The sequence below is a fragment of the Sus scrofa genome, chromosome 5 (genome assembly GCF_054392235.1).
Source record: "Sus scrofa isolate SSC_HxYL_T2T_F1_AM1 chromosome 5, Sscrofa_HxYL_maternal_Yorkshire_Landrace_v2.0, whole genome shotgun sequence".
In the NCBI taxonomy this organism is placed as follows: Eukaryota; Metazoa; Chordata; class Mammalia; order Artiodactyla; family Suidae; genus Sus; species Sus scrofa.
Window position 1 is genome coordinate 91224909 of NC_139387.1, and position 19097 is coordinate 91244005.

At 38.6% G+C, this 19097-nt stretch overlaps 1 protein-coding gene across 2 annotated transcripts in view; it reads left to right on the forward strand.

Moving 5' to 3' along the window:
* BLTP3B (bridge-like lipid transfer protein family member 3B) overlaps positions 1-19097 on the forward strand; it is a 103012-nt gene that overhangs the window by 18599 nt on the left and 65316 nt on the right. For both annotated transcript variants that reach the window (XM_005664214.4, XM_003126693.6), the window contains 3 exons: positions 13723-13885; positions 16280-16318; positions 18780-18871. In XM_005664214.4, the coding sequence (XP_005664271.2) occupies positions 13823-13885; positions 16280-16318; positions 18780-18871 (194 nt within the window). In that variant the 5' untranslated portion in view covers positions 13723-13822. The remainder of the gene's footprint in view (positions 1-13722; positions 13886-16279; positions 16319-18779; positions 18872-19097) is intronic.

Genomic DNA, 19097 nt, shown 5'->3' on the forward strand with positions numbered 1-19097 from the left:
CCCAGGCTAGGGGTCTAATTGGAGCTACAGCTGCCAGTCTATACCACAGGCACAGCAACATCAGATCCGAGCCGTGTCTGTGACCTAAACCACAGCTCACATCTGCCCATTTTTTGAGGGGACCGTTTTTTGGTTTTGTGTGTGTTTGTGTGTGTGTGTGTGTGTGTGTGTGTGTTGAGCTGCAGGAGGTGTTTATAAATTTTGGAGAGTAATCCCTGTCAGTTTCTTCATCTGCAAATATTTTCTCCCATTCTTTGGGTTGGCTTTTCGTTTTGTTTAGGGTTTTCTTTGCTGTGTGGAAACTTAAGTTTAATTAGGTCCCATTTGTTTATTTTTGTTTTTATTCTCATTGTTTTAGGAGGTGGATCTGAGAAGATACTGCTATGGTTTATATCAGAGGGTGTTCAACCTATGTTTTCCTCTAAGGGTTTTATAGCATCTGGTCTTATATCTAGGTCTTTAATCCATTTTGAGTTTATTTTTGTGTTAGGAAGTATTCTAATTTCATTCTTTTACATGTGGCTGTCCAGTTTTCCCAGCACCACTTATTGAAGGGACTGTCTCTTCTCCATTGTGTATTCTTGCCTCCTTTGTTGTAGATTAGTTGACTGTAGGTGTGTGGGTTTAATTCTGGGCTGTCTATCCTGTTCCACTGATCTATATTTCTGTTTTTGTGCCAGTATCATATGGTTTTGATGACTGTTGCTTTGTAGTACAGTCTGAAGCCAGGAAGCCTGATTCCTTCAGCTCCATTTTTCTTTTTCAGAATGTCTTTGGCTATTCTGGGTCTTTTGTGGTTCCAAACAAACTTTATTTTGTTCTAGTTCTGTGAAAAATGTCTTTGGTAATTTGATAGGGATTGCATTGAATCTGTAGATTGCCTTGGGTAGTATAGTCATTTTGACAATATTGATTCTTCCAATCTAAGAGCATGGTATGTCTTTCCATCTGTTTGTGTCATCTTCTATTTCTTTCATCAGCATCTTGCAGTTTTCAGAGTATAGGTCTTTTATCTTGGGTAGATTTATTCCTAAGTATTTTATTTTTTTTGAGGTGATGGTAAATGGGAATGTTTCCCTAATTCCTCTTCCTGATCTTTTGTTGTTAGCATATAGAAATGCATTTGATTTCTGTACATTAATTTTGTATCTTGTGACTTTGCCACATTTATTGCTGAGCTCTAACAGTATTCTGGTAGCATCTTTAGGTTTTTCTAGGTATAGTGTCATGTCATCTGCAGAGTGATATAATTCTACTTCCTCCTTTCCAATTTAGATTCCTTTAATTTCTTTTTCTTCTCTGATTGCTGTGGCTAGGACTTCCAAAATTATGTTGAATAGTAGTGGCAAGAGCAGACATCCTTGTCTTGTTACTGGTCTTACCAGGAATTCTTTCAGCTTTTCACCATTGAGAATGATGTTAGCTGTGGGTTTGTCATATATGCTTTTAGTATGTTGAGGTAGGTTTCCCTCTAAGCCCATTTCCTGGTGAGTTTTTATTGGAAATGGGTATTGGATTTTGTCAAAATCTTTTTCTGCATCTGTTGAGAGGGATCACATGGTTTTTGTTCTTTGGTTTGTTAACGTGCTGTATCACATTGATTGATTTGCAGATATTGAAAAATCCTTGCATCCCTGGGATAAATCCCACTTGCTCATAGTGTATAATCCTTTTAAATATATTGTTGGATTTGGTTTGCTAGTATTTTGTTGAATGCTTTTCATTTCTCTTGCATAAATATGTAGGAGTAAAATGGTTGAGTTATATGTGGGTACATATATAACTTTTTAAGAAACTGCTAAACGGCTTTCCAGAGTGGTTCCAAAATGTATGTTTTTATATTCTCACCAGCAAGTATATGAGAGTTCACTTGCTTCTTATCTTCACCAACATTCAGTATAGTCAGTCTTTTTTTTTTTTGCTTTTTACGGCTGCACTCATGGTATATGGGAGTTCCCAGGCTAGGGGTCTAATCGGAGCTACAGCTCCTGGCCTACACTACAGCCACAGCAATGCAAGATCCGAGCCGCATCTGCGACCTACACCACAGCACACGGCAATACCAGGTCCTTAACCCACTGAGCGAGTCCAGAGAGCCAACCTGCAACCTCATGGTTCCTAGTCTGATATGTTTCTGCTGCACCACAACGGGAGCTCCTAGTCAGTCTTTTCAGTTCTACCCATTTTAGTGGATAAGTAGGGGTATCTTATTGTGGTTTTTAATATGCTGTTTCCTATTGACTGGCGGTATACATCTTTAAATGTACTTATCCACCATTTGTATGCCTTCTTTGGTTTGAAGGTCTGTTAAATCTCTTGCCTGTTTTATTAGTGTCATGTCTTATTTTTGAGTTGTAAGAGTTCTTTATATATTTTAGACAAAAGTCCTTTTTCAAACAAGTTTATTAAATAGTTTCTACTGTCCTTTAGAAACAGTATCTTTTTTCTTTTCTTTCTTTTTTTTTTTTAAGTGGCTATACTTGTTTCATATGGAAGTTTCCAGACCACAGACTGAGTCCTAGCCACAGCTGTGAGCTACACTGCAGCTGTGTGTAGCTAGATCCTTTAAGCCATCGCTTTGGGCCAGGAATCAAACCCAAACCTCTGCAGCAAACTGACCCACTGCAATCAGATACTTTTTTTGTTCTGTTCTGTTTTGTTTTTATTTAAAAAAAATTTTAAATGTATTTTTGCAGCCAGATTCTTAACCCATTGCATCACAGTGGGAACTCCTAGAAACAGTATCTTTTGATGATGCACAGAGCTTTTGATTTCGATAAAGTATACTTTTTTTTTCTTTTTTGATTTGTTAGAGAATTTTTTGTTGTGTTACAGAAATTTTTGCCAAGTTCAGGGTCACCAAGATTTTCTCCTGTATTTTCTTACTGAAGTTTTATAGTTTCTGTTCTTAGATATTGGTCTGTGATCTATTTAGAGTTAGTTAATTTGTTATTTATGTGTGAGGTAAGTGTCAGTTTCTTTCTTTCTTTTTTTTTTTTTTCTTTGAATATGGCTATAGTATTGTCCCAACACAGTTTATTGAAACTATCATCTTTTTCTCATTGAATTGATTTTGCACTGTGGTTGAAAATCAGCTGACTTTAAATTTGGGTCTCTTTCAAAAGAACTCTGCTATGTGTCTATCTTTACACTAATATCAAACTGTGTTGATAACTGTAGCTTTTAAGTGAGTCCTGAGGAGGTCCTGTCATGGCGCAATGGTAAATGAATCCGGCTAGGAACCATGAGGTTGCGTGCCGGGGTCCTGCCCCGGCGGTCAGGGGAGGTCCCCAAGAGGAGGGCGGCAGGTGCAGGAAGAAGAATGGAGACGCAGACACTCTCGAGTAGTGCTCAAGCAGTCTCAGATGTATTGGTGGACAACAGTGGATTACATAGGGGAAAAGGCTAAAACTGACATAAACAATGGAAGATCAATATCTCAAAATTTTCCGAAAAACATAGATAAACTTTTAAGATTAAAAAGCACATGATTTGGTAAAGTACAGTCTAAAAGCATAAAATAGAATTGAACACCATAAAAGAGCAATCAAGCAGGAACTAGGAATCACGTAAGCCACACATGACCTTTGTAAAAGTTACAAATATATTGTTTTCTTAGAACAATCATCTGATTATAAACCTAACAACTATTTTACTTTTAACTTTATTATTAATAGATTTCTATACTTAAAATACTTAATTCAGTAAATCAATAATTATCAATAATTACCTATAACTCCTAAAACTTACTTATTTACTTACTAAAAACTTAAAACAATTTTAGCTAAATAATGCATACCAATATTATCTAAGATCTTGTGAAAAACAGAAGCCAAATCAGAGACCCATTTGAATGTAGACAGTGGGGAGCTATTCTCCCGGAGGTAAGTTGGAGGTTTAGCAGGCAAAGATAATAAAAGTTAATAAATTCCTTTCTTGAGGTAAGGGACAGGGAGTTAGATACAGTAAACAAAGCACAGATTGTTCACAAAAGAGCAGAAACTTAAAGGTATGTTTCCTCAGGCATAAAGTCCTCTAGTTTCGGGGGTCTGGCAAGCCTGTTGTTTTGCAGCCCTTTCTTCAGAATCTCCTGGACTTTGTCATCAGGCAGATTCCTTTCTTCAGAGTCCCCTGGACTTTGTCATCTGGTGGATTCCATTCTTGAAACTCGGCTCCCAGCAGTTGCAGGTTCAATCCCTGGCCTCGATTAGTGGGTTAAGATCTGGCGTTGCCATGAGCTGTGGTATAGGTCATGGACACAGCTCGGATCCTGTGTTGCTGTGTCTGTGGTGTAGGCTGGCAGCTGTGGCTCCGATTCAACCCCTAGCATAGGAACCTCCATATGCCGCAGGTGCAGCCCTAAAAACAAATAAATAGGAGTTCTTGTCGTGGCTCAGTGGTTAATGAATCCGACTAGGAACCATGAGGTTGCAGGTTCGATCCCTCGCTCAGTGGGTTAAGGATCCGGCATTATTGTGAGCTGTGGTGTAGGTCGAAGACATAGCTTAGATATGACTTTGCTGTGGCTGTGGCGTAGATCGGTGGCTACAGCTCCGATTAGACTCTTAGCCTGGGAACCTCCATATGCCGCAGGAATCGGCCCTAGAAAAGGCAAAAAGACCAAAAAAAAAAAAAAAAGGCAAATAAATACGTAAGTCCTGAAATTGGTGGTACAAGGTTTCCAACTCTGATGATCTTTTTCAAAGTTATTTTTACATTCCAGGTCTTTTGCATTTTCATGTCTATTTTAGAATTAGCTTGTCAGTTCTACCAAAAAGCCTGCTGGATATTTGCTTGGGAACTATAAATCTGGAGAGAATTAAAAGTATTTCTTACTCTGCAAGTTTTTGGAATAATTTGAAAGACAGATGTTAACTCTTCTCTGTTTGGCAGAATTTACCTTTGAAGCCCTCTAGTTCTGGACTTCTTTTTGTTTGGAGTTGTTGTTGTTGTTGTTGTTGTTTTTAAGTTACCGATTCATTTTCCCTACCAGTAATTGGTTTGTTCATATTTTCTGTTTCTTCGTGATTCAGTCTTGGGAGATTGTACATTCTCAAATTTGTCCATTTCTTCTAGATGGTCCATTTTATTGGTGTTTGTCTGTAGGAATCTCTTAGGATTCTTTGTATTTTTCTGTGGTGTCAGCTGAACTTCTGTTTCATTTCTGATTTTATTATTTGGGCACTTTTTTTTTTTTTTCCTTCAGAGTGTGGCTAAAGGTTTATCAACTTTGTTTAAATTTTCAAATTTTTGTTTATTTATCTTTTTACTTCTTTTAAGTCTCTTTCATTTATTTCTGCTGTGATCCTTATGATTTCTTTCATTCTACCAACATTGTTTTTTTTGTTTTGCTTTGTTTTGCTTTTTTTCTTTTTTAGGGCCGCACCTGTGGCATATGGAGGTTCCCAGGCTAGGGGTCCAATCAGAGCTACAGCTGCTGGCCTACACCACAGCCATAGTAATGCAGGATCTGAGCTGTGTCTGTGACCTGTACCACAGCTCACAGCAATGCTAGATCCTTAACCCACTGAGCAAAGCCAGAAATTGAATCTGCAAGTTCATGGTTCCTGGTCCGATTCATTTCTGCTGCACCGCAATGGGAACTCCCCAACACTGGGTTTTGTTTGTTCTTTTTGTAGTTTCTTTAGATGCAAGGTTCAGGTGTTTTCTTGTTTCCTGAACTATAGTTGTATCACTTTATACTTCCCTTTTATTATGCTGAGTTTCATAGATTTTGGATCATTGTGTTTTCATTTTCATTTGTCTCCAGGTTTTTAAAATTTCCTCTTTGACTTCTTTATTGACTCATTGGTTGTTTAGAGCATGTTGCTTAGCCTTCATATGTTTGTGCCTTTTTTTTTTTTTTTTTTTTTTTTAGGGCTGCATCCACAGCATATGGAAGTTCCCAGGTTAGGGGTCGATTTGGAGCTACAGCTGCTGGCCACAGCAACTTGGGATCCAATCCACATCTGTGGCCTATACCACAGCTCATGGCAATGCTGGATCCTTAACCCACTGAGCGAGGCCAGGGATTGAACCCACAACCTCAGGGTTCCTAGTCAGATTCGTTTCTGCTGTGCCACAGTGGGAACTCCTGTGCTTTTTTCTTATTGTTAATTTCTAGTCTCATAGTATTGTGGTTATAAACAATGGTTAATGTATTTTTAATCTTTTTTTTTTTTTTTGGCTCTGTCTGTGGCATGTGGAAGTTCCAGGGCCAAGTATCAAACCTCCTCCACAGCAGCAGCTCAGGCTTCTGCAGTGACAATGCTGGATCTTTAACCTGCTGTGCCATAAGAGAACTCCCTCAATTTTCTGAAATTTACTCAAACTTGTTTTGTAGCCTAGCATGTGATCTGTCTTGAAGATTATGCTAAGGGCACTTGAAAAGAATGTGTATTCTTCTGCTTTGGGATGAAATGTTCCATATGTGTGTGTGTGTGTGTGTGTGTGTGTGTGTGTGTGTGTGTGTGTGGTGAGTTCATCTGGTCTTACGTATCATTTAAGGCCAGTGTTTTTTTTATTGTTTTTTTTTCTGTCTGGATAGTCTGTTCATTGATATGAGTGGGGTGTTAGTCCCCTACTATTTTTGTTTTACTGTTAGTTTCTTTCTCTGTGTCTATTGCTCATGTTTGCTTTATGTATTTAGATTTTCCTATGTTGGGTGCATGTATACTTACCATTGTTATATCTTCTTGGATTGATTCCTTGATCACTGTCTAATGTCCTTTTATCTGGCCGTGGCCTGCAGTGGCTTGATATGGGAGTCTCAGTTCTGAGACCAAGGCTTGAACCCTGGCTGCAGTAGTGAAAGCACTGATTTCTAACCACTAGACCACCTTGAAACTCCCTGTAATTGTAAAATATCATTGGGTTCATTTGTTCCAGGTTTGCTTGCAGTTTTAGGTGTTTCCCCTCTTCTCAATCTTGTATTATTTTTTAAATATGTAGGGTATTAAAATACTTTCCAAAATTAGAATTATTCACAGCCAGTCCCTCTTCTTGTATACTCGTATCTATCATCTTTTAATCAAGGATTTTGCTTCATCAGTTGTCCATCAATAATTTTCACTTTTCTATATCATTATCACCATCATGTAAGCGTGCTGATTTTTCTCTCAATTTGAAAAAACCCAAAAAACAAAAAAGCCTGGTTACTCTCCTACCTTACTGGCCCTTCCCATCTTTATTGGTTTCTTCGCTATCTCCTTGGCCTCTTAGGGGTCCTTGACCGCAGTCCTTGAGCCGTTTCATTTTCTGTCTCCATCTTGCAACCGTAAATACCATATATAACATTGGTGATTAGCAACTTTGTATCTCAACTGTTGAATGTGATGTGAGTATTCAGCTACCTAATTGGTATCTCCTCTTTTACCTAATAGGCATCTCTCTTTTTTTTAAAATTTTATTCAAGTATAGTTGATTTACAATGTTGTGATAATTTCTGCTGTACTCCAATAGGAATCTCTTAATTTAACTATTCAAATCCTAAATTCTGATCCTTAATCCCAAACTTATTTCTTCCTCTGTCTCTTTACCACAGTGAATGGTGGCTCTATCTTTCCATTTACTCAGACCACAAACCTTGAAGCCACCCTTGACTTTGGTCTGTATTATCAAATCTTATTGGCTTTGCCTTTGGAATATGTCTAGAATTGTTCCCTCTTCACCACCCCCTACTCTTCCATCTTGATCCATGGCAACATCTTCTCTTACCTATATCATCACAGTAGTCCCCTGTCTGGGCCTTGCTTCTGTCCATCTCCTTCTTTCATGTATCCTCAATAAAGTGATCCTTTATGTTTATTTCTATTCTATTTTTATTATTTATTTATTTGTTTATTTTGTCTTTTGTTTTTTGAGGGCTGCACCCCTGGCATATGGAGGTTCCCAGGCTAGGGGTCTAATCAGAGCTGTTGCTGCCGGCCTATGCCAGAGCCACAGCAACACCAGATCCGAGCTGTGTCTGCGACCTACACCACAGCTCACAGCAACGCTAGATCCTTAACCTACTGAGTGAGGCCAGGGATTGAACCTGCAACCTCATGCGTCCTAGTCAGATTCGTTTATTCTGCACCACGTCAGGAACTCATTTTTATTTTTATTTTTTTTAATGTATGTATTTATTTATTTATTTTTAGGGCTACACCCTGGGCATATCGAGGTTCCCAGGCTAGGGGTCGAATTGGAGCTGTAGCCACCAGCCTACACCACAGCCACAGCAAGGCCAGATACAAGCTGAATCTGTGACCTATGCCACAGCTCTATGTCATAGATCTTTAACCCACTGAGCGAGGCCAGGGATTGAACCCACAACCTCATGGTTAATAGATTCGTTTTGACTGCCCCACAATGGGAACTCTGAGTGATCCTTTAAAAAATCCCTGTTCTAGTCCCCTGTTTTAGTCCAAACCATCCCTAGTCACTCTTTTTTACTCAGGGTTAAAGCCAGAGTCCTTAGAGTGGCTTAAAAGGTCTCACATAATCTGCCCTCTGTTATTTCTCTAACAGCATCTCCTTTCATTCTTGCCACTTCCTACATCCACACTGGTCTTTTTGCTATTCCTCAGACCTGCTAAGTGTGTTCCTGTCTCAAGGTTTTGTCCTTAGCTTTTCTTTTACCTAGAGCATTCTTCCTCAAGATATTTGCATAGCCAGCTTCTGGGCTTTCCTCAGCTCTTTGCCCAAATGTCATTGTTTTTTCTTTTGACAGCCACACCAAATGACATATGGAACTTTCTGGGCCAGGGATTGAACTGGAACTGCAGCTGGGGCCTATACCACAGCTATAGCAGCACTGGATTCAAGCCGAATCTGTGACCTGCGGCACAGCTTACTGCAGGGCTGGATCCTTACCCACTGAGCAAGGCCAGGGAGTGAACCCGCATCTTCACAGAGACAACATTGGGTCCTTAACCTGATGAGCCACAATGGAAACTCCCCAAATGTCTTCTTTTTAATGAGGCTTTTCTTGTTCACTCTTTTAAAAATTAAATGAGGAGTTCCCGTCGTGTCGCAGTGGTTAATGAATCTGACTAGGAACCATGAGGTTGTGGGTTCCGTCCCTGCCCTTGCTCAGTGGGTTAATGATCCGGTGTTGCCGTGAGCTGTGGTGTAGGTTGCAGATGCGGCTTGGATCCCGTGTTGCTGTGGCTCTGGCATGGGCCAGGGGCTACAGCTCCAATTGGACCCCTAGCCTGGGAACCTCCATATGCTGCGGGAGCGGCCCAAAGAAATAGCAAAAAGACAAAAAAAAAAAAATTAAATGATACTCTGCTTGCGTCGCCTTTCTTACTTTTGCTTTGTTTTTTTCCTCCATAGTTATCAGAATCGGACTTTCTATATATATATTTAAGTTATTTTTTTAATTCTGTGTATCCACCCCCCCATTAAGCTCCATGAAGAAAGAGGTTTTTTATTTTGTTCATTGTCAAATTCCCAGTGCCTAGATATCATGGAGTTCCTTGGTGGCTCAGAGAGTTAAGAATCTGGCGTTTCACTGCTGTGGCTCTGGTTATACTGCTGTGGTGCAGGTCCACCCCTGGCCTGGGAATTTAAGCCAAAAAAAAAAAAATACAGATTTCAGTTAAAATGTATTGAATAAATGAATGAATGAGTGAAATGGTCAAGATCTTGTCTAATCAGTCCTTTTTTTGTCCTTCCCGAGTTGTCTTCTACTTCCTTGGCCCTCTTGCTGCATTCCAGATACTGATCCTTTTTTAGTTTCATTTTATATCAAGCTCCCTCCTATCTCAGAACCTTTATATGTTTTATTCCCTCCACTTGGAATATTCTTTCTTTTTTGCCCTCTTCTTTTCTTTGCCTAATTAACTTCTACTGCTCATCCTTTAGATATTAGCTCAAAATACCCTGTTTGTTTTTTTTCTTTTTCTTTTTGCTGTACCTGTGGCATGTGGAATTTCCTGGGCCAGGGATTGAACCCACACCACAGCTGTAACCAGAGCCACAGCAGAGAAAACCCTGGGTCCTTACCTTATTAAGCCATGGGGGGAACTCTGAACTTTGATTTGAACTTTGTTTCAAAAGAGCTCTGTACTAAGAACGCCTTCCATATTCTTAGTCATGTTATTTGATTTTTGTCTCACCAATTCACCAGCTGCACAAAGGCAGGAACTTTGAATATATTGCTTGCTAGTACATGTGTCTGAATAGTGAATCCTCAGTAAGTACTTATTGAGTACTCCCTTCTAGCTCATATTCTTTTTTTTTTTGTCTTTTTTTTTGTTGTTGTTGTTGTTGTTGCTATTTCTTGGGCCGCTCCCACGGCACTAGCTCACATTCTGCCTTGAAGCAGTGGCAGGTCATTCCTATGTGATTAGAAATGGTGACCTATCGGGAAACTCAATATAGTTATTTTTATTTCCTTTTTTTCTTTTTTTGGCTTTTGGCTTTTCTAAGGCTGCACATGCAGTATATGGAGGTTCCCAGGCTAGGGGTCGAATTGGATCTGTAGCCACTGGCCTACGCCACTGCCACAGCCACAGCCACAGCCACAGCGACACGGGGTTGGAGCCGCATCTGTGACCTGCACCACAGCTCATGGTGACGCTAGATCCTTAACCCACTGAGCAAGGCCAGGGATCGAACTTGCAACCTCATGGTTCCTAGTCAGATTCATTACCCACTGAGCCACGACGGGGACTCCAGGAAACTTCATATAATTAAATCACACGTGATTGGTGGTGTCAAACAACCCAGCATTGTTGGTCAAATATGGGTTAAATGTGAACTTTGAGAAAGTCAGTGTGTTTACATTTTGTGAGGAGATATGAAACCAGATAAAAACTGGCTCAAGAAATGCTGGTTTAGAGGCAATGGAGAGACTTGTGTGTGTGTGTGTGTATATATATATTCCAGTTTTATTGAGATATAATCGACATAAAGCACTATATGAGTGAGGCTTGTGTATACTGATTCTTACTGATGTGTAAGGTGTATAAATAACCCAGTACATTTTGTTACGTTAATATTTAATATCAAAAAAGGTGAAAACTAGCTAATAACTCTTGTTAACCAGCAGTTTACTTACTCAGTAGTTTCACTTTTGAAAATTAAGGCTAGGTAAAGTTAGCAGGTTTTTTTTAGGGTTTTAAAAGGAGACAGGAATATACAATGGAGAAAAGACAGCCTGTTCAATAAGTGGTGCTGGGAAAACTGGACAGCCACATGTAAAAGAATGAAATTAGAACACTCCCTAACACCATACACAAAAATAAAGACCTAGATATAAGACCAGACACTATAAAACTTTTAGAGGAAAACATAGGCCAGACACTCTCTGACATAAACGACAGCAACATCTTCTCAGATCCACCTCTTAGAGTAATGACAGCGAAAACAAAAATAAACAAATGGGACCTAATTAAACTTAAAAGTTTCTCCACAGCAAAGGAAACCCTAAACAAAACGAAAAGATAACCCACAGAATGGGAGAAAATATTTGCAAATGAATTGATTGAAAAGGGACTAATCTCCAAAACTTATAATCACTTTCTGCAGCTCCATACCAAAAAAACAAACAACCCCATCAAAAAATGGGCAGAAGATCTAAACAGACAATTCTCCAAAGAAGACATACAAAAGACCAAAAAACACATGAAGAGTTGTTCAACATCACTCATTATTAGAGAAATGCAAATCAAAACCACTCTGAGGTACCACCTTACACCAGCCAGAATGGCCGTCATCAAAAAGTCTACAAACAATAAGTGCTGCAGAGGGTGTGAAGAAAAAGGAACCCTATTACACTGTTGGTGGGATTGTAAATTGGTGCAACCACTGTGGAAAACAGTATGGAGATGCCTCAGAAATCTAAAAATAGAACTGCCATTTGATCTAGCAGTCCCACTCCTGGGCATCTATCCAGAGAAAACCATGACTCACAAAGACACATGTACTCCAGTGTTCATTGCAGCAGTCTTTGCAATAGCCAAGACATGGAAACAACCTAAATGTCCATCGACAGAGGAGTGGATCAAGAAGATGTGGTACATATACACAATGGAATATTACTCAGCCATTAAAAGGAATGAAATACTGGCATTTTTAGCAACATGGATAGACCTAGAAATTATCATGCTAAGTGAAGTCAGTCAGACAGTGAGACACCAACATCAAATGCTTTCACTGACATGTGGAATCTGAAAAAAGGACAGAATGAACTTCTTTGCAGAACAGATACTGACTCACAGACTTTGAAAAATTTATGGTCTCCAAAGGAGACAGTTTGGGGGTGGGTGGATGCGCTGGGGTTGTTGGATGGAAATCCTATAAAATTGGATTGTGATGATCATTGTACAACTACAAATGTAGTAAATTCATTGAGTAATAAAAATTTTTTAAAAAATTAATGTATATGAAAGTACTTTAAAGTGCATGTGTGATTTAATGTTATTACTACTATTATCATCATTATTAGTTGTGACTTTGGGCAAATAAGTTAGTTTCTCATTATATATACTTTTTTAAAAGGGGGTATAAAGATAGTATTGACTCTAATGAGTTATCAGGAGAGTTTGTAATGCATGCAACTCAAAAAGAAGAGCCTGGTATGCAGTAAACCCTTGGAAAGTGTTCACTGTTGTTTTAACTATTAATATTTCACTCTTTTAAGAACTTTTTAAGTTATTTTAGAGAATTAGAGTTGTTTAATTAGAATTCAGGATCCAGTCTCCTATGTGACTTCTTGCACTTTCATTAAGCACTTTATACTTCAGTTTTCCTATAGAAAGTATAAATGGTATTAGTGCAGCTAATTCAGGGTTGTGAATAATTAGTGTTTTTCATGTAGAGAACATGAAAATTGGCTGATAAATAGAGTTGCGTAATCTCCTTCCTTAGAGACCTTTTCAAACTCTGTATGTGTTGTAATTTATTCCTGGAATGCTTTGGGTCAGTTCCTAAAGCTGGGAATCATTGGATGATTCAAAAGGAGTACTGATGTGCTTTAAGCATCATTCTTGGCATGATCAATGGCAGTGTTGGCAGCTGCTGCTACTACATCTAAAGGGTAGTTCCCTTACCTTACTTGTAGGTTGGTTCGTAAAATAGGAATATTCACTTGTGTGACATAGTCTGTAGCAAAGTGTACAAAATGTGGTAGAGGATGGCTGAAAGTCTTCCATGCTACCTGAAATATAGTGGAACTCACCAAGTATTCATAAATTTAAAAGATAGAACTAGAGTTTGGTTGTATGTAGTAATATGATAGTTAAATGTATACCTGAAATACTGTAGACTTTGTGTAAGAGAGCTTTGGACGCGGGAGATTAAAACAGTAACAAAACCACATTGAAAAACATGGGTTAAGGCAGCCCCTTGGTGACTCAGTGGAAACAAATCTGACTAGTATCCATGAGGATGCAGGTTTGATCCCTGGCCTTGCTCAGTGGGCTAAGGATCTGGTGTTGCTATGAGCTGTGGTGTATGTCGAAGATGCAGCTTGGATCTGGCATGGCTATAGCATAGGACAACAGCCATAGCTCCAATTTGACCTCTAGCCTGGGAACCTCCATATGCCATGGGTGTGGCCCTAAAAAGACAAAAAAAAAGGAAAGGAAAATAGGGTTAAATTAGAGCCTATCATAGTGTTTTAATTTTTTTTTAGTGAATTACATTTTTAATGTTCTGTATATTTGCAAGCATGACTCAGGGCCAGAGTAATTAACACTAAAATAAATGTCATTATGTATTCTCTTGCAGATTTACCAAAAATTTATCTCCTGACAAGATAAATCTAAGTACTCTTAAAGGAGAAGGTGAACTAAAGAATTTGGAGTTGGATGAAGAGGTGCTCCAGAATATGTTGGATTTGCCAACATGGCTTGCTATCAACAAAGTTTTTTGTAATAAAGCATCTATTAGGGTAAGACTTTGAGTATCTAAGGGGGGCATGTTCTATTTTATTTATTTCATCCTTATCTTTTAAAATAGCTTCTTTTAGATAATTATGAAAAGAAGCATTTTATTAGCATAATTTAAAAAGACAAATAACTTTGTAGTTGTGTGAATGTGTACCTTATGAATTTAATTCATATACTAATATAAATTATTAATCCTTATATTTAAAATTAATTTGAAATAAAATCACTCAGTTTATTAATAAAATAATTGGTTTAAATTGGTACATGTTTAAAGATATTTTTTCATAAACTCTGTTGTCCTATGGGATGATTTAATTTTGTAGTAAGTAAACACTCTTTCAGATGAAGACCTGAAGACTGATAAGTTATCTTTTTTTTTTTTTTTTTTAATTTTTTTTATTTTCCCACTGTACAGCAAGGGGGTCAGGTTATCCTTACATGTATACATTACAATTACATTTTTCCCCCAGCCTTTCTTCTGTTGCAACATGAGTATCTTGATAAGTTATCTTATTCTGGACATTATACTTTTATTTGAAAATTTGTCTCTTTTCCTCATTTTTTTCTTAATTTGAGGATTTTAAAGTTTTTTATTTTATTTTTTTGTTTGTTTTTTAACTCAATGAATTTTATTGTATTTATAGTTGTACAACCATCATCACAACCTAGTTTTACATTTCTTTTGTTTGTTTGTTTGTTTTGTCTTTTTGTTGTTGTTGTTGTTGTTGTTGCTATTTCTTGGGCCGCTCCCGCGGCATATGGAGGTTCCCAGGCTAGGGGTCGAATCGGAGCTGTAGCCACCAGCCTACGCCAGAGCCATAGCAACGCAGGATCCGAGCCGCGTCTGCGACCTACACCACAGCTCACGGCAACGCCGGATCGTTAACCCACTGAGCAAGGGCAGGGACCGAACCCGCAACCTCATGGTTCCTAGTCGGATTCGTTAACCACTGCGCCATGACGGGAACTCCCTAGTTTTACATTTCTGTCACAAACCCCAGCCTATCCTTCCCCTCGGTAAAGTTTTTAAATTATTATTTCTGCCTAATAAAACTTACGTTTTCTCAGGAGCTCCCTGGTGACTCAGTGGGTTAAGTATCTGGTTTTGTCACTACTATGGCTCAGGTCACTGCTGTGGTGTAAGTTTGATCCCTGGCCCAGACGCCTCAGATGCAGCTAAAGTAAATAAATAAACAAATAAACAATTTATGCTTTCTTATTATCTTTGACTCTAAATTTATGTCATATCACTTCTTTCTCTTAAAGATTGGGCCTAAGTTTGATAGTCTTCTCAGTAGAAATACCACATGCTAATTTGTTTCATAAAAGTAAAATTGGGCTCCAAAGAAAAGATTATGGAAAGGTTGCTGTGTCCTTTGATGGTCACCTTTGATTTTTGTTCTTTTCTCCTTAAGCCCTAATTCCAAAAAAAAAAGAAAGAAATGACATTTTTAGTGCAGGATATGTTTGAATATTATTTATTTGATATTACATATTTTAACAATGGTCTCACTTTTGTATTTGTCTTGAATATCTACAGAGATTGGTTGGAATTCTAGAGTTTAAAAAATTGTTAAATGGACAAAACACGGATTATGCTTTGCTGGAAATTTTTTTTTTTTTTTTTGCCTTTTAGGGCTGCACTGGTGCCATATGGAATTTACCAGGCCAGGGGTCGAATTGGAGCTGCAGCTGCCAGCCTACACCACAGCCACAGCAATGCCAGATCCGAGCCGAGTCTGCAACCTACACCACAGCTCATGCCAATGCCAGATCCTTAACCCACTGAGTGAGGCCAGGGATCAAACCTGCACGCTCATGGATACTGCATCTTTGGATTTGTTTCCACTAAGTCACGATGGGAACTCCCTGCTTTGCTAGGAATTCTTAAACTATAAAATTAAAGTGTGTTCTCAGAACTGAAGAAAAAAGATATTAAGAGGATCTGAAAATTTTATTTAAAAAGGTGATCAAGAAAATAATGCTAGCAGTCTTTTTATATGAAGTAGGTGCATCTGATTTCAAGAATATGAGTGAATTGCTCAGTTTATTATTTTGCGATTTAAGAAAAGTCATCTGACGCAATTTGGTATGTCTGTCACTGTGTTAAAAAAGCATCTGTGGAAATTGCCACTGTGGTGCAGTGGGTTAATGATCTGTCGTTGTCTCTGTGGTGGCAGGGGTTCAAAACCATATGTAAGTTCCTGGGCCAGGGATTGAATCCAAGCCAAAGCTGTGACCTGGTCTTCAGCCCACTGTGCTGGGTCGAAGATTTGAACCAGCACCTCCACAGAGACAAGCCAGGTTATTAACTCACTGTGTCACAGCAGGAACTCTCATGGTTTACAATAATTTTTCATGATTCATTTTAAAGAAAAAAATTTTTTCTTTGGTAGATACCATGGACAAAACTGAAAACACATCCCATCTGTTTGGTAAGTTCTGAATTACCTCAGAAACAAACATTTATAAATGCATGTAATCTAACCACTCTGTTAATCTTTTATTTCAGAGAAACAGTCTTCTGGCTTTTCCACTAGTTAGTGTTCATTGTATTTGATGGTACTTAGTTTTCTCAGTCATTTTTTTTTTTTTTTTTTGTCTTTTTAGGGCCGCACCCGCGGCATATGGAGATTCCCAGGCTAGGGATCCAATTTGAGCTATAGCTGCCAGCCTACGCCAGAGCCACAGCAACGCCAGATCCGAGCCCATCTGCGACCTACACCACAGCTCACGGCAACGGATCCTTAACCCACTGACTGAGGCCAGGGATCGAACCCAAAACCTCATGGTTCCTAGTCGGATTCGTTAACCACTGAGCCACCACGGGAACTCCCAGTTTTCTCAGTGTTTAAATGAGAAGTTTTAACTTGAAAATGGAAGGGTCTTTAAAGTTTTTCAGGTCTAGAATATTATGTTTCAAATTGGTATATTTTATTGCATCTTTTAACTCTTTATTGACATACTCTGGGATTCTTCTTTTAATAAAGTTTGATCCAGACTGTTGTGTTTCTGCTTTTACTGATCTAATAAATAGTATGCTCTTTAATCTACTTTACTTTTAATGAAAATGGAAGGAAAATAGATCATTTAGTCATTTACTGATTCATTCATTCCACAAATATTTATTGAGCACTTCCCTTCTGCCCTGAGGGAACTTATATTTTTATAAGGAAACTGACAATGAATAAGGAAAAAAATAAAATAAGACAATTTCAGATTGTAAGTGCAATATTAAATAGAAAATGAAGAATGACTGGAGTTGTGTGAGTGATGACTACTTAAGAACAGTTTGCTCTTCAAGAAAAAATTTAGTCTGAGAAAGAAAGTTTTTCACTATTAGAGTGTTTTTCACATTTCTTGTGTATTTCATGTTTTTCATAATCACATCTTAAATCTCAGGTTTTAGATTGAGATAAGCTTTTAGAGGTCTTTTATTCTTATTTGTTGTTAAATTAGCTAAATTAGCAATTAATAATGTAATAATTCTGGGATTGTAGATTATATTTTTGTAAAACCTGATGATCTTAGCAGTATATGGCTCCTTATAGGGTTTTTTGTGTCCTTACTCTTCTAATAAGCTTTTCCGTCAGGTATTGAGTCCCTTGACTTTTTTTTTTTCTTTTTTCTTTTTTTTTTTTTTTACTATTTCTCTTTTTAGACATTTAGAGGGACATTTGTTTATTTATTTATTTATTTATTTATTGTCTTTTTGCCATTTCTTGGGCCGCTCCCACAGCATATGGAGTTTCCCAATCTAGGGGTTTAATCAGAGCTGTAGCCACCGTCCTACGACAGAGCCACAGCAACATGGGATCTGAGCCGCATCTGCAACCTATACCACAGCTCACAGCAACTCCGGATCTTTAACCCACTGAGCAAGGCCAGGGACCGAACCTGCAACCTCATGGTTCCTAGTCGGATTCGTTAACCACTGTGCCACGACGGAAACTCCTAGAGGGACATTTGTTTATTTTTTCTGCACCCTTGGCATATGGAGGTTCCCAGGCTAGGGGTCCATTCAGAACTGTAGCCGCCAGCTTATGCCAGAGCCACAGCAACGAAGGATCTGAGTTCTTAACCCAATGAGCAAGGCCAGGGATCAAACCCGTGTCCTCATGGATGCTAGTCGGGTTCGCTAACTGTTGAGCCACGACGGGAACTCCCTAGAGGGACGTTTAAAATGACTCTGCTTACTTACTGTTTTCTCTGCTTCTAAAGAAATGAAAGAGAAAATACTGTTAGAAATCATCTTCATAGAAGTTCCCATCATGGTTAACGAATCCGACTAGGAACCATGAGGTTGCGGTTTTGATCCCTGGCCTTGCTCAGTGGGTTAAGGATCTGGTGTTGCCGTGAGCTGTGGTGTAGGTTGAAGTCATGGCTCGGATCCCACGTTGCTGTGGCTCTGGCGTAGGCCAGCATCTACAGCTCCGATTCGACCCCTAGCCTGGGAATCTCCATATGCCGCGGGAAGTGGCCCTTTCAGAAAAGACAAAAAGACAAAAAGAAAAAAAAAAAAAAAGTAATCCTCTTCATAGGAGTTCTCGTCATGGTGCAGTGGAAAGGAATCCAACTACGAACCTAGGTTGTGGGTTTGATCCATGGCCTCGCTCAGTGAGTTAAGGATCTGGTGTTGCTGTGGCTGTGGTGTAGACCGGCAGCTGTAGCTCTAATCAGACCCCTAGCCTGGGAACCTCCATATGCCATAGGTGCGGCCCTAAAAAGCAAATAAATAAATAAAATAAAAAGACAAAAGACCCCCCCCCAAAAAAAGAAAAGAAAAACAACTTCATATTATACATAACATAAAATATGTAATTCTTACATTCTTTTTAAAAAATTTTTATTCTTACTATTTTTTCTAATGTTTACATTCTTAATGTATTTTATTAGTCCTTGGATAAAGTAATAATGGAAATGAGTACATGTGAAGAACCACGAAACCCTAATGGCCCATCACCAATTGCAACTGCTTCAGGTCAAAGGTAAGCTATTTCCATGAATCTGTATGACTGGCAAAGGGAATTTTTTTTCCTATAGTCAGCTGTATTCTGCAGTAATGGGACATAAAATAAAATTCCCTGGCCTCAGTCTCTATTTCAGTCACTTCTTCCATCAAACATTTTACAGTTTTAGTAAACACATTGTAAAAGTAGCAGATTTTTTGTTTGTTTTTTTTTTATGGCCACACCCATGGCATATGGAAGTTCC